General features: G+C 42.8%; 1 protein-coding gene across 1 annotated transcript; it reads right to left on the bottom strand.

Annotated features, from left to right (window-relative positions):
* Positions 1–185: 185 nt before the first annotated feature.
* LOC117653135 (mucin-5AC-like) lies at positions 186–15,852 on the bottom strand. Its single transcript, XM_034398543.1, has 26 exons — positions 15,220–15,852; positions 14,192–14,425; positions 14,066–14,111; positions 13,775–13,975; positions 13,459–13,695; positions 13,103–13,370; positions 12,632–13,029; positions 12,341–12,539; positions 11,486–11,584; positions 10,892–11,052; positions 10,580–10,795; positions 9,999–10,490; positions 9,557–9,911; positions 9,273–9,454; positions 9,105–9,191; positions 8,853–9,014; positions 7,923–8,753; positions 7,419–7,847; positions 6,262–7,329; positions 6,029–6,181; positions 5,796–5,921; positions 5,390–5,708; positions 4,414–5,234; positions 4,017–4,333; positions 3,686–3,929; positions 186–3,606 (listed from the first exon to the last, which is right to left on the bottom strand). The coding sequence occupies exons 8-26, from the start codon at positions 12,516–12,518 to the stop codon at positions 2,644–2,646; spliced, it is 7,203 nt and encodes a 2,400-aa protein (XP_034254434.1). The 5' UTR covers positions 12,519–12,539; positions 12,632–13,029; positions 13,103–13,370; positions 13,459–13,695; positions 13,775–13,975; positions 14,066–14,111; positions 14,192–14,425; positions 15,220–15,852; the 3' UTR covers positions 186–2,643.
* Between the last annotated feature and the right edge of the window lie 405 nt (positions 15,853–16,257).

The following is a 16,257-nucleotide window of genomic DNA, read 5'->3' on the forward strand; positions in this document are numbered from 1 at the left end:
TCATCATCAGTGGTAACAGTGCCTGTGTGGCGGTAATTTTTCGAGTATCAGCAAATTTGACTTGGCTGGTTTTGCAAGAACCCCAAAATTAGGGAATACCTGAGACTGGCTTGAAATGAGAAACTTGTTTTGCAAGGCCTGCTTTGGGACGAAAGAGTTGTAGGGTAAAGGAAAAACAAGGCAAATATAAATATCACCATCAATGATACTTTACTTGAAAAATTACACAAATTTACATTTGTTAAAAAAGAATACTAGGTCATTTTGTTGAAATGACGATTTGTACACATTTGATAATTTACATATACAATAATAGAGATCTCAAGTTCAGCACTCGTTCCCATTTAAGTACATTATGTCAAAAAACCCAAACACTAACATGGTAATTGACACTATGCAACCAAATATCAACATTCATACCTCATTAAATAGCACTGACATTAACAAACATTCACAACCTTATATTCCTGCAAGAGACTTGCATTGCATTCAATTTAAAAATAACTTAACTGTCTTAAAATCTCGTATAAGTCTGGTATGGTCAATAGTTTTCTGTACTGCCTTAAAATCATAAAATTAAGTCTTGAAAATTTATTATGCAAGAGTGCGAGGAATGGCCTGCCTTCACAGGCACAATCAGTCTTGAGCAATAGATTTCCTGAACAAACATTAGCGCAATAATTATGCTAAAGCACATAAAACAGATTCAGCAGCTTTGTGTAGAAAAACACACATTCAAGAGAGGAAATAAATCAAGTTGAAGATGCACTGATTCGTAATAAGGATGAAATTAAAACATGTTCGGTTGTTACAACAGGCAAGTTTAGATGCTGGTTTATGGAAAAGATAATGATTTATCACAAATTGCAGCAAATTACAGTTGAAAATGATGGACCAGTGGGATTAACTGAACTTCCTTATTTTTCAACAGTCCTAAGTAATAACTAAATGATTTGGTGTTGTTATTCTTTTCTCTGACTTAGGGTACAGACTCATACATAATATCAATGATTCAAAGCAAGTGAAGTGGTTTTGTAACTTCCCTTTGATGACAGAACCTCTGTAGAAAACTATTGGTTTATAAAAAGAGAGAACAATCTTAACATGATTTGAACTTCGTCAAAATGGCCATTTGCAACATCAGTAAGAAATATTGTCCAGTATGTGAAATATAGATAATAAAATTCCAAATCAGGATGAAATAAAAACAAATTACCACCATTATAATAATAAAAGGTAAAGGGTTTACGCAAGCTGTAAATGCTTACAACAAACAGAAGTACAAGAGGGCATAAGACTAGCCAAAAATTTGTTTTCAAGGGAGAGAAAACAACCTCAGAACGCCTAAATGCAAATTAAAATGTGCTGTGAGTAAAATTTAAGGAGAGGGTACAGTATTTGAAAATTCAGCACCTTAATCCCCCTGATGACTAAGGTAAAAACCATCCTAGCGGTGTAGAAACTGCAACTGTAAAACTTATTGCAGAGGACAATTACAAAATATGTATGTGAATAAAACTATCAACCAGCTCATACAATAGTATTTTAAAAAGTCTGCAAATCCAAATGTTGCCCCCGAAAAAAAAAAAGTAAAAGAAACATCATAGGAGCATTCTTTTAACACAAATCAAAATGGGGTACTTTTTTTTTTAAAGCAACATTTTAAAGAAATGGGACACATGAAACAGAAAATACTCACAAAACCACTGTGTGAGTACGAATTAATCCATGAAGAAGAACAGAACACAGTTTAGAATCACATAGGGCTTGTCCCAACTGGGGTACCAATAAAACAATTGGTTACATAAATCACACTAAGTAAGATAGAGTGACAAGTACGGATGGTGATGTGACTGTTAAGACAAAATACAACAAGATAAAATGTGTATCTTAAAAAGTTTGACTACTTTTTTTTTAAGTAGAAAAAAAGGGAAAGAAACTGGGGCAAACTAAATGATGTACTGTAGGTGGCCTCATGATTGGACATGATCTCTGTAAAGCAATTGAATTACTGAACATTTAAAGATTACATCCCTGCATTCCGATAACTAAAACTAGTATAAATTAACTCTACAATAATATACATTATTATACAAGACAAAAATTACATGAAACAAGTAAAACCAATTTAACCATCCCAGGTTAAATGTATGAATAAATTTCCAAAACAGGTACTGAATACCTATATGACTAATAAAAGAATTCAAGAATTTGTTCCTCACCTTTCCATTGCACTACAACAAAAGTTGCATGATTCACATGAGCACAAAATTTAGATTATAGCTTCAATGAGTCCTACATGATTTTCTAAATACCAGAATAAGAACATCTCCCTAGCATTCAAAGCACCATTATCAAAATTCATTATCTTAACAAGGTTTCAAAAATTGGGATAACAATTAATTTATGACTGGACCCAGACCAACAAGAGTCATGGTGTCCCTTACATGAGTTAAAACTTTCTTATAAAGGCCATTTTACTTTCACAAAAGGCAAGAAAAACATATAAAGCCCCTTCAACAATACCAAAATGCCTGAGTCCAAGGTAACGTCATGATACTTAAGTAACAATTTAAAATTTAAATAAATAGACATGGTTGAGCTACGAGTCATGCCACTTCCCTGAAATAGGGCCAACATAAGTCAAGATGTTAAAATACTTCGCACAGCTTCGTCTAGGGCAGAATCGGTATTGGAGGCAGAACTAGTGTTATGACTATTTGGTATACTGTGAGGATTGCTACTTGAGTTGAGAGAATTGCTCTGAGGGTGACTATTTGGAGTGCCTTGACCAGGTATGCTTGAAATGTAGCTAAGTGATGTTGAGTCATCCTCATGAAGGGAAGCGAGAAGTTCTGGCGATGATGGCAACTGTGGTAACTGAAGGTTTATTATGCTGTCTATTGCACTTTGAACTTGAGCACTCAGTTCTGTATCACCTAATTCATCTATTTCATCATATATTCTGAGCTTCTTTTTGGGGCACAGGAAGTCTTCAATCTCACCATTGACACCTGCAGCAGAACACCTTTTCTGAATTTTTATTCTATCCTGGCCTTCATCCTCCTCCTTTCCCTGACAGAATGAACCGAGTTCCCACTCTCCATAGTTGCTTGAGGCCACATCATTGTCATCCTCACTAACCTCAGGTGGTCTATACCCAAGCTCCTGCTTAATAGCTTCCCACTCATTATACTCTTCAGTGTCATCACCAGACTTCTCACATTTAATATATTCCAATTTGAGGGCCTCTGTCTTTGCAATTCGGACCTCATCTTGAAGATTAGGGGAGTCTCCTGCCATTTCATCCAATATTTCTGATCTAAGCTCATTCTTTATACCACATAGATCTGCCTCCACATCGTTCATAGACACAACTGCACCATCGGAAACGGTTGCAACAGCTTCCGCCACTTCAGCAGCGACAGCTTCTTCCACCTTGGCAGCTTGCTCAGCAGCGGCTGCAGCAGCTTTGGCAGCTGCTGCCTCTGAAGCCACAGCAGCTTCTTCATCTTCCTTAGCCTGCTTGGCAGCTTTTGTCAACATTTCTTCTTCGGCATTCCGCAACCTATCAATCATGACGACTTCTGCCAGTCTCACTTCTCTCTGCGATGTAAAAAAAAAATTGTATTAGTATCAAAGTTTTCCAGTGATCATAAGTGAAAAATGATAGATAGATACTCACCATACTCTCAGCAAGCATTAAACTACGAAATTTGTTTGTTATATTTGAAAACTTATCCAGAAGGTGTTGGGCAGTATGCTCATGAATTTCATCTGCTTTTTCAAGGTCTTGCTGACTAAGAAGCTTTTCATTGAATACATGGTATGCCATTAAACGTTGAACCGCATCACTCTTGTTTGTGAATGGAGAGTGAGCATCAGGTAACCTCGCACTTTCTTGGTCTTCTTTCATTTGTTGTTCAATCCTAGAATCAAACGCATGATAAAAATTCACAGTTAGTTTCTTTCTAGTTAGAATGTGCCTCATGTTCAATTAAGTATAATATTCTTACATAATTCGAGATGAAACTCTGTTTCGTAAAGGTAGGAGGGGTGGAGAAATTAAAATGGGATCGAGGGCTCCATGGCATGAGAAGGACGAAAGGGCAGGAGATTGAGCCGAAAGTGAAGATGGTGACTGGGTTGAAATGGCAGAGGCAGGAGATGGCGCACAGATTGACGCTGGTGAATGGAGAACTGGTAATTTGGGGGAGACCATTGATCTTACTCCAGACTTCATGCAGCCAACAGAGACTGATAGTGGTCGGAAATGAGGGCTGAAAGATGCGTTTTGAGGGGGGGAGGTAGTTGAATCTGGGGTGCTTAATGCCTGCAAAGAAACAGAGAAAACAAACATTAAAATCAAGCTAGCCTTAAGCATTGAAAGAAGACAAAATAAAACTTCCTTACCACATGAATTGGAGAGGTTCCTCGTTCACATGCTGGGACAGGAGCCTGATATTGAGTTGCATCACACAAACCACTGGAGGCAAAGGCTGAAGAGACTTTCTCAGAATTTCCAGGCACTGACGAGTGCTGACGTGAAGATGGTTGTTGTGCCAAAAGTAGTCCTTGAGGACTTATTAACTGAGGAGAGATGGAGGTTTGCTGTGATGGTGATACTGCCAAACCTTGCTGCTGTACTTGACTGACAGGCGGCAGTTGCGGAGAATGGAGAGTTGGCATTGACATGCTGGAAGGATGCACCTGTATTTGGGGTACCTGCAGGTGCTGTGTCTGCTGGGCTGGATCTTGATGAAGGGACAATATTGGAGATGTCTGAGACTGCTGGGATGGAGACAGGAGCTTTGGTTGATTCATAGGACTGGGAATAGATGAAGGGGACTGCTGGATGTGTGGAATCAACTGTGGTTCTGCATGGATATCTAAAAATGAATTATCTAAACTATTGATACATGACTGGACCTGGGACTCAATGTCAGGAGGAAATTGATTGAACTGTGGTTGGTTGGGTTGGAATGATTGCTGGGCCTGGTATGGCTGTTGTTTTGACTGCTCAGGTTTGCTGGGCTTGAACTGCGCCTGCGAAGCTGGTTGAGCAGGCAGAACTTGCTGTTGCTGAGCCAGAGGCTGCGCCACTGCTTGGGGTAACGTTGATGCTTGAGGCGGCGTCGATCCAGGAGGCTGGGTTGCTGGCTGTGCTGACATTGGAGGCTGAGGCCGAGCCTGCTGTGGCTGAGTCAGTTGTGGCTGGGGCTGTTGTGGCTGAGGCTGGGGCTGAGGCAGTTGTGGCTGGGGCTGTTGAGGCTGAGGCTGGGCTGAGTCAGTTGTGGCTGGGGCTGTTGAGGCTGAGCCTGGGGCTGAGCCTGGGGCTGAGCCTGGGGCTGAGCCTGGGGCTGAGCCTGGGGCTGAGCCTGGGGCTGAGCCTGGGGCTGAGCCTGGGGCTGAGCCTGGGGCTGAGCCTGGGGCTGAGCCTGCGGCTGAGCCTGGGGCTGCAGTTGGGAAACCTGAATTTGCACCAAAGGTGCAGATACTGAAGCAGTTGGAGCAGGTGTTGGTACTGAAGTAGTAGGAGGTGGTGCTGCTGCTGCTACTGTAGCTGGTTGTGACGGTTGTTGTTGCTGAGGGGTAAGAGTAATGACTTGGTTTCCAACATGATGATAGTAACGGACAGAGGATGTTGATGAGGATGATGAAGTAGTTGTTACTCCTGTTGTAGGAGGGGTGCATGTGATGGCAGTCACCTTGAAAATAAACAAAAGAGAAAGTGAATTACACAAAATAGTTTCAAAGCAGCCTTTTTTTATGATAAAACCACGGGATTTACTTACCACAGGTGTCATATTGACCACAAAAGAACTATTAATCTGCCCCTTGCTTGATAAGGAATTAAGGTGGTTAGTTGTGCCATCTCCACTTGCTTCTAAGCTACTACCGACACTTTGCATGAACTGGGCCTGGGATGAAAAAGAAGCGGAAGATTAGATTAGATATTAGGCATCATGAGAAATACAAATAAAACAGACTTCAAATAATCATCCATCCGTCAAATTAATCAACTCACCAACTGAGGAGCTGGTGGATTTGGTAACACTTTTCCACTATTCAGAATTTTCTGTTGCTCAGCAAGGAGTCTTTGAAACTGTGCTTCATCAGCAGGTGTCTTGATCTTCTTGGTGTTAAGAACACTTAATTGTTGATTAACTGCCTTAAATTGCTGTTTAACCAAAAGTAGAAAAAAAAATTAGTAAATGCAAAATATTATAGCCCATGATTCCTTGTCAAAGAATTGAATACCAATTGCTTGGCCGCTGTCAATGAGATGGTCTGGATCCGCTGCAATGGTGGCTGTTGGGTAGCACTTGGTAATTGAGAAGCAATTCCTGCTGGGTTTGTTGGAATAGAGGAGGCTACTGAACCAGGAGCTCCCACAGATGGACTATTGGTTGGGATTGGAATAAGATTGGGGGGCACTGAGGCGTTAACACCACTACTGGCAGTGGAACTATTTACACGAACACAGTTGACATTTGAATTCACTGTGTTAACATGATTTACACGAGTAGTGTTTGTACTCGAAACAGCATTATTGATGAAGGGAGCAGATGCAGCAGGTACAGTTTTTACTGCAATGTTATTCACAACACCAATCTGACTAGTAGCTGGAGATGGCGTGACATTGGATGTTAATGAAGGCATTGATTGTGCTGTCACTGGAGCTGTATGAGCTGATGCCACATTGTTTGCATTCACTCCCACTAAGGTTGTGGTATTGTTTTTAGACACAACTGTATAATTAGGGTTCGACACAAAAAAGGACGGAAGGGCTTTAGTCCGGTTTGTTTCAACACTTGACACAGTTGGTGTAGAGGATATTGGTCCCACAACGTTAGTCACTTTTGAATTTTCACTGCTCGCCACCTTGACATTAATCAGTGGACCAGCCAGACGAGATGCTTGAATGCTGGTGGTTGTAGGGGCTGACTGTCCAGTCAGAGGCTGAGACTGTTGCACTGGAGGAGCTTGAGGCTGAACAGTCACACTCACTTTTGGAGGCTGTTTCCGTTTCTTAGACTTGCGATTAGAAGGTGTAACATTTATGCTTGGTGTTACATCCACAACCGTACTGCTGGCAGGCTTGCCAATGCTCTTGTTAATCAGAAGGTTTGGACGAGATTGTGCCAAGCTGTCCAAAAAGGCATTATTCAACACCTGCTCCATTTGATCTTGGGTACAGGCAGTTGGCAGAGGTTGAGAGACTGGCAAACTATGTTGCGTTAACTGCAACTGTGGAGACTGGAATGGAGGAGGTTGAATTCTTGGACTTGCTGTGGGCTCAGCAGAATTTCTTCTGACGGGAAGCACCTGTTGAAAATAAAAATAAGAAATAGACATCAAAATAACCTTTGTGCCAAGCAGTTGTGAAAAATGCTATACATCAATCCTGCTCTTACCGGAGAAGGTGACACAGTCTTGACGTTGGCGGTCCCTTTGGCTTGCAAGGCATCCTGTACCGTACCCATTACAACAGTGCTCGTGGTTGTAGTTGTCGTGGGGGTTCCAATGCCTGCACTAGAACCACCAGTGATGCCAACTTTGCCCGTTAGGAGCACTTCCCCTGTTTCCGTCACCTTTATAGAGTCCCACTGCTGCACAGTTCCTTGTTTCTGGGGCAATATTTGAGTCTGCTGAATTTGCACAGTAGGCTGAGGTAGAGTGGAAACAACAAGCTGTGGTGAAGGAGCTGGAGGTGGTTGTGACTGAGACTGAGCCTGTGATTGTGCCTGTTGTTGCACCTGAGGCTGAGTCTGCTGTTGAGCTTGTGTTACAATGGCCTGGAGTTGAAGTTGAGGAATCTGCTGTTGGACCTGTTGCTGAACTTGCTGCAAAGGCAATAAAAATGATTAAAACTATATCAAAATTATGTGCCAAGAGACATTAAAATTACTGACAGTTACCAATTGTTGCTGCTGAAGCTGCTGTTGTAACTGCTGCTGCAACTGTTGTTGTTGCAACTGCTGCTGTAGCTGCTGCTGCAACTGTTGTTGCTGTAACTGCTGCTGCTGCTGCTGTTGTAACTGTTGCTGCTGTAACTGCTGCTGCTGCTGCTGCAACTGTTGCTGTTGTAGCTGCTCCTGTGCTTGAGCCTGAGCCTGGGCCTGGGCTTGAGCTTGCTGTAGCAGCTGAAGGAGCTGTGCCCCTCCAACAACAGTGGGTACACCATTTTGAGGGGTGATGACTATGGACTCCGTGTTCAGTCCTGCATTCTGAAGGTACTGCATGAAGGCTTGCTCCAGTGCTGCACTAACACCAGATGCAGGAGGTTTGGTTGTAGTAGTGTTGATGCTTGAAGCTAGAGGGGACGGATTTGGGGCTATTGAAGAAATATGTTCTGACGGAAGAGAGGTGAGCTGTGGCTGGCTCTGTGGAGGAAGCGTAGGTGCAACACTTGCAGGCTGGAGAGTAATGGAGGATGGCACAGTTGGCTGGACGGTAACAAGTGCTGCAGGAGCAGAGGCAGGAGCGGGAGCGGGTGCAGGTACAGTTTGCTGCTGCGGCAGAAGGGAGAAAGTTGGTTGTTGAATAGATGTGACAGGAGTGGACAAAACCGCAGCTTGAGACTTAATTGGTTGAGGCACAGTCTGAGAGGAGGGTGGAATTCCGGCTATAGAAGCAGAAACTAGTCTGTTGATGTTTGCAGTGGGTGCTGCCACTTGTGGGGGTTGACTGATAACAGCGTTGGTGCTTGTATTCAGACTGGCTGCTTTGTTTACAGGGACAACAGTTGCCTATGGAAAAGAAAATATGAAAAAGGTGTTAACAATAGATCCAGAAACACCAAATTGTGTTGTGCTGTGATACAATATAATTTATGAAGATACACTGACCTGCGGGATTATCGAGTTTTGCCTCTGTGGATTGGCATTCAAAAGCTGAGATAGCTGACTGTGAGCAGCTGCTGCAATGGTGGAGGCATACTGTCCACCTGGCTGTGCTGCTTGTGCTGCAAGGCTTTGAAGCAACACCTGAGCGTTTGCTGACGTGAGGGACTGAAAATAAAAAATAAAAATATTGAAAAACAATTACCAAAACTAAGCTGTAGAGCTGAACAAAAGAGACAGTAAGCAAATCATCTCTACCTGAGCAGTTATAGGGGCTGTGGTGCCATCATTCAATTGCTGAAGCAAATTAACTCTGCCGTCTTCATTCACAACTATTTTAAGACCCTGAAACAATTACCCAAAGTTTAATAGGCTGTAACTGAATAAGGACAGTCAACATTTTGAAGGACTAATGAGAGCAAATACCTGTAAGTTGAGAGGTTCTGCTGGTGGTGACTGTGCAGGGACCAGCCCCACAGTGCTTCCAGGGACAGAGGTAACTTGTGAAGCAATAGTGCTTGGATCCAAACCACCTCCCACAACCACATTTCCTACAACTGGAGGATCCTCAGTCTCATATGGGCCAATGTCATCCTCATCTCCAATGCCTAAATTGCAGAAAAACAAAATTAATAAAAATAGATAGAAAAAAAAACAGGTAATCTGAAGTTGCCAGTACTAATAATTTTTAAAATTAAGTCCAGTTATACCTGAGAGCTTCATAATATTGGCCAAGTCCAGCTTGGGCTCTTCATCCTTCTTCTTCTTTTTGCTCTTTTTCTTTTTAGGCTTGGGTGGAGGGGCAGTCGGTTGCTGTGGTTGTACTGGAGGTGGCTGCTGCACTTGAGGAGCTTGATTAGTTTGATGTGATTGCAACAATGTTTGGAAGGACTGTTGAGAAGATACATTAGTGGTAACTGAAGAGGGTAGTTGCTGTTCTTGAACTGGTGGGGGCGAGTTAATAATGTTCTGCCACGTTGAGGTAACAGTGCTGTTAGCACTACTGACTGGGCTACATAACTGAACTCTTGATGTGGAAAGGCCTCCAAAACCATTTCCACAATCCTGAAATAAAAAACACAGAAAAACTGTTATGATTCTGCACACTTCACCTTCGTAAAAAAGATGTAGGTTTTGACAGATTTTACTCACCAAAACATTAGATGCCAAATGGTTTACTAATTTGTCAGAGCTGTGCAAATGCGTCTGGCCAGCCAGAGTAGCCATTGACACTGGAATGTGAAGGTTAGCTTGGGATACTGACACAGGTGCCTGAAGAGTGGATAATTGTTGGTGCTGAGACACAGCCACATTGACTGGAAGTGCCCCAATTTGACTAGCAAGAGATACTGGCAACTGATTTGCCAGAGAAGTTGATATGTTTTGTTGCTGTTGAAGACTTCCTAAAGAGACAGGTACATGTGATGGCAGGCTTACAACCTTCTGTTGAATTGTCTGAGTTTGTTGAGTATAAGATGGCTGCGCCATAGGCTGAGGTGAGCCCGCTGATAACTGAGTCATTGGGAAACTCAATGAACCTAAAGTTTGAGGAAGAATTAAAGTTGGGCCACTTTGATGAATCTGCTGGAGCATTGGAGCTCCTGGAGTTGTGATTATCCTGAATAGTGGAGTGGATCTGTTGGCCTGAAGGCAAGAGAGACAAAATAGACATTAAGTTGGGGACAAAAGGAGGTTGATGGCTTCCAACTATCAAGAATACAAGCTTTTCTTACCTGTGGATGGGTTATGAAAACAGTTCCAGGGGCTCCAAGTCCGCTACCATTGCCAAGGACTACCGATTTGCTTTGCTGGACTTGTGTCTGCGTGGTGTGCTGGGTAGCTTGAACTTGAGCCTGGCCAGCAGGTCCCTGTGGTCTCAAAATTAACTGCATACCACTGCTCTGTTGTTGTACTATCATAGGTGTACTGGATGTCAATCCACCCATCATCTAAGAGAAAAACCAGATCCCCATGATAGCAAATGCAAAAACTTAAGAGTGACAATTTGAATTTTACAATTATTATTATTGCTCTGATTAGATTACCGAATTAAAAAGGAGAGCACCAGCAGGAGCTGTAGGAATAACAGCAGTAGCTGTAGCAGTCTGATTACTCTGTCCTATCACAAGCTGAGCTTGAGGCTGAAGTGGGTTCCCGCCGATAGAGGTTGAGTTTGTGACAGTGTTGCGGTTCTTGTTGTTGAGCCCTGCAGACATTGTCATGAAAAAGGATTAATTAAAAAAAAGTTACACCAATACAAAGGTTTGGGTTACAAACAGTTTACAAATTCCATCATGCAAGCACATAAAAGCATAAAGGTTTCTTTCAGCCACACGGTGAGTGAGAGGCATGCAGAAAAATCAATATTAGACTGGAAGAAAATTACAATTAAAAATATAATTTTCACTAGAGTAAAATACACAAATAAAGGTGACAAAGCAGTGGGAGACAAGTTGGTAAGATGGAGAAAATCTATTAGAACTGAGCACAAAAAAGTTTCTCCAAGAGTATTAGTGACTACAATAGTGCGAATGAAAATTTAAAAAGTTGAATTGAAGATAAAATTCTAAATAGAATCATTCATGTAAAAAGTAGAAACACGTCAAACAATGATTGCAAATCAGCAGAGCAATCCTCACCAGCGGAGCCAGGGGTTGCAGGGGGTTTCGGTAGTATCTGGGGATGCTGCTTTGTAGCCTTCAGAGTTGCCTGAATTGGAACCGTCATCATATTGTTGGCTGCAGGCACACACAAACACACATATACATTACAGACACAATTCCCATAGAAGCCCAGGCGACTTGATGCCCAAAAGTCAGCACAAAGGAGGAGACATAACACAGACAGAAAAGGGACTTATTTTTTTCTTGCCTCTACCTTTAAATGCTTCAAGTTTGAATAGACAATAAAATTTTAGAAAAAGAGACAGAAAAAGTAACTTTAACACTAAAAGATAACACATGAACACCATAGCACTTCTATTTACAAGAAAAATGATAGATACACTTCTTCACTAAAGAACAAAGATATAGGATTCAAATTAGAGTTCAAAATATAAGGGTTTGATAAATGCATCTGCAAATTATTACAAGTAACAAAAATAAAGCAACCTAGTGGGACAAATAATTTAAAAACAGTACTGAATATGAATATGTAATTTCTTGCTAAATTTACAAATTAACTTTTCAAGAGAAAGTTAGGGTTTAAGGCGGGTGGAAGGGCATGCACATGCACACACAACACAACTGACACATAGAAGCGAAGATCACATCCACAGATATGTTTTGTCGCCTAGAAATCATGCACAATACACATTTTCTGGCTTATTTTCTTCTCAGAAGCATATTATCAGTTAGAATCAATTTCAATAACTTGTTCATCAACCATTAATATAAGATTTGATTTTTGTCACTGATTTCTACAACCCTTCCAAACTAAGATCACTTAGAATCAGAATTACAAGGGAAAAAAATTCAACCTAACTATGCATTTACCTGGGTTTGATATAATTTGTGTTGTCCGGCCAGCGGAAAACGTTGCAATAGTATTGGGGCCACTTGCTAAGGCGGACTGTTGCTGCTGCTGTATTATCTGCACTAATTGTTGAGTTGGGTTTTGAGCCACCATGGGAAGAACGGTTTGACCTAAAGCTGACATTTGGGAGGACACCATCTGTGCTTGCGATGAAACAGCCTGCAGGATAATAATAAAGAATTAATTCACAAGAGATTGACAATTGAGCTCCAATAATTGGCGTGGACCTTTAGCTGAACCAAATCAAATACCTGGTGAATGACAGCAGTATGCTGAGTGGCAGCTGAAGGGGAGGGTGCAGCACGACTCTGAGGTGAGGGGGATGGAACAGGAGTAAGAGATGGGGGAGCGGGGGAGCGGATAGGAACACTGACAGATATGGCACCATTGTTAGCACTGCCTTGAGTTTGGGTGTTTCCTTGATATTGAGGACTTTGTCGGGGATTTTGATAGGGAGACGGTGCTGGGGAAGAACATGTTGGGGGTAAAAGAGGTGTGGCTGGGGACCTTAAAAGCACACCTGGGCTGGGGGAGGGAGTGGGAGGAGCATGAGGAGGTGCAGGCGATCTTGTCGGCAAGGAAAATGGAGAGCCTGGAGAGGATACTGAAGAAGGAGCGCTCGCAGGAAGGTGGGAGCCAACAGGAATGCCTGGAACCAAACACAGCAATTAGAAATAATCCTATTAGCAGCGATATTGAGGCAATTGAACAAAGCTTAATACCTGAACCACCAACAACAAGGCCAGAGGAGCCAACTTGAATGTTGTGTGGACCTAATGTGATGATGCCCTGCTGATTTTGTGGCTGGTTCTGGCCCTGCCCCGGGATCTGACTTAAATGTGTTTGTCCCTGGGCGGGGCCAGCTCCCGGTCCCGGTGTAGAGGGTCCCTGACCCGCGTTTGGGTTGGGGCTTTGACCATGACTCTGGCCTTGACTTAGACTTTGACCTTGGAGTAGTTGTTGATTCTGTTGTTGTGCTAGAGGAAGGGCCTGGGTAAAAGAGGAAAATAGCATAAAGTCAGCATGTTCTCTCAATTTGAACCTCATACCTAGGACCACAGCTTGGCAATAAACTAACCTGGAGAGAAAGACTGGAAGCAAGAGTGGATGCCAGCCCCTGAAGACCAGCTGGCAAAGAGCCTGCCAAGGCTGCAGGTAAGGAACCTTGGAGACTTGAGAGGGGAACACTTGAATTACCAAGGCGGAGGCCTGCTGTTGTATAGGTATATCCATGTTGCTGGCCAAGGACCGAAGAACTAGATACCGATGTAACAATAGATGCTGAAGCACTAGCAACAGGACCAGAACTCAGAGTCTGCAAGAGAAAACAACAACAGCATTTAGGAAAGAACATAAAAAATGTCTGAATACATAAAGTCTAAGAAAACACTTACCGTGTGTGGTGCATGAAGAGTTAGCGTAAATCCTGACGTAGGGTCCACATGCTGCTGCAGTTGGAGCTGTTGCAACTGCTGCTGGGTAAACACTATTTGTCCGGGCTGAGTGCCGCCCGCACTGGAGTGGCCACCCCCCCGCACCTCCACCACACTCTGCAGTCCGTCCACTATGTGCTCCAGCGTAAGTCGATCTGAGCCCTGCACAGGTAACCACAAAAGTAAGGTAATTAATAACAGATAAATTGTGACAGAAAGGTCATATCAATAGAGAAAAAGAAAGAACCTTACAGGTCTATTGTTCACACCCTGCAAGGACTCCAAGGCTGATAAGTCACTGCAAAGTGGAAAAACAAAATAAGCCTCTCAAATCATACAAACAATTATAACAAAATGAAAAGTTTGAAAAGAACTTACCGATCCAGTTTGAAGTATCCAGGTTGTGTCTGGATGTCTCAACATGGATTGCAACTAACAACGATAGGCTGCTCTTCTGCATGGGTATGTTGGCCCAAGGCCATAGCCCACACATGAGGCCTGAGGTCAAATAGGTCCTTCTTCAGTGCGCAACTTGCGCACCTCATTCAACTATAACGTCTGCTTTATTTTGCCCATCACAGATGGACAATGCTCATACGGCTGCAAAGGATCCTGTAACAGAAGACCAAAATAAAATTGACAACCTTCAAAAGAAACAAAAATTTAAAGTGGGTAGAACAAATGAACAATGTTTACAGGTATTAGATTCAAATGTCACCATACAGATGTCAATGCATTTGAGAACTACTGTAGTTAAATTGAAATCAGAGCACCAATTCATAATATTGAAAGACGTCCCACAAACAAGTACGGTTTCTGATGACAACCATTGCGCAGCAGTGGGTATTTGGTTAAAAATGGACGTGAAAACTAGATGAAAACATTGAAGTAGGCCACGCACATAACCTCACATTCACTTGTACACAAAGGTTGTTTGGGGGCAACAGCTTGTGTATGAGATAAAAGAAAATAACATTCAGCATCGAGGTAAATTATAGTTATGGCCATATTGGAACAGAATTTGAAAGAAAAGCAGGTTTGGACGTCGAAGTAACATAACCCCAATCATGCAGACATCACTCTCTGGTAACCATTGCATAACCTCAAAAGAATAAAAGATGCAAACGACGTATTCAGCACATTTTCTTTCAAACATATTTCGAAAAAAAAGTTAGCAATACCATGGAAAAAGACCATTTCTTCAATAGACACATCGGTCATCAACAACTTTTCATCCAAAATCAAAACGCGTCAGTGATACTTGCAACCATATACTACACACTCTATGAAAGAATTACCAAATGAGAATTACCCGTCAACGGTGTATGACGCATTTTCCAGTACAAATAAAACTATAAAGACCATTTACAAGCAAAAAGACGGTTCACAGGAACAGACATCATTACCTGCTCAAATAGTCTAATCTAATGTATTTAAACCTGGTCAGTGCGTTATCTTCTTTGAGCGCGAAATGAAACTCAAATTGTTACTAATCAAACATTTACATACCAAAGAGATTTCAAAAGAAATATTCAATTAGTTGGATCATAATCCAACAAAGAAAACTTTCAACTCCTTAGGACGCAGGAGAAAAACTTATCCGTAAACGGATGTTGTGAAAACCTACACCATCTTTGACGTCTGTGCAATGCAACCAACCTCCCAATATGACCAAATGTGTCTATTTATTGAGCTGCTGTTTTCAATTTTGGGTTAGGGATGGATAGCGATTGGCAACAAAGAATGACGAGAGTCCTATGATTTTAGTAAGCACGATAGATATTGAAAATAGCGCCTGTTATATTAAGTTATCCAGCATCGATAGATTAGTGTGCTTGGCAATATTGGAGCGATTGATCTGTTTAAAATTTGATCGTGCTATTGGCGGTTTTGAACGGAACTGAGCTAAGGACACGTCATGAGAAGGCGTAAAGGCAAACAACAAATCGTTTTTCTGATTGACGACCGATCTAGGTGAAGAGAGATCGACCATTCATCATCATTAACGTCATGCTGTTTCTCGAGGAGAGGGTCCCATTCATTTTTAGTTTACGACTGGTCGCCACCGCAGATGCCGGCAGAGTGGCGCGGGGTGACCCCTCGGGTCGGGGAGGGCTGGGGAGGGCCCACTGTGGGCCTGCTAGCGCAGCTTGCGCGGCTTGCGCGTGCCCGGGCCTGCCCGAGGGAAGGCCCCGAAGGACCGAAGGGACGGCGTTAGCAAGTTGGCGCACCACTACGGCTGCTGCCCCCACGCTGGCCCTCCCGGTCATGTCCCGGTCGCGCGGCGACGGCTATTTTTATTGCGAGTTGGTTGACGCCGAGGGCCGAGGCCGGTCCACCACGGCCAGCCACCACGGCCAGCCACCACGGCCAGCCCGCGGACCTCCCTCCCGGTGCGCCCATTCGCTGCCCCAACGCAAGCTGTGTGAGGCGAGGTCCCCGCG

The sequence above is a fragment of the Thrips palmi genome, unplaced genomic scaffold (assembly GCF_012932325.1).
Source record: "Thrips palmi isolate BJ-2018 unplaced genomic scaffold, TpBJ-2018v1 HiC_scaffold_8, whole genome shotgun sequence".
Lineage (NCBI taxonomy): Eukaryota > Metazoa > Arthropoda > Insecta > Thysanoptera > Thripidae > Thrips > Thrips palmi.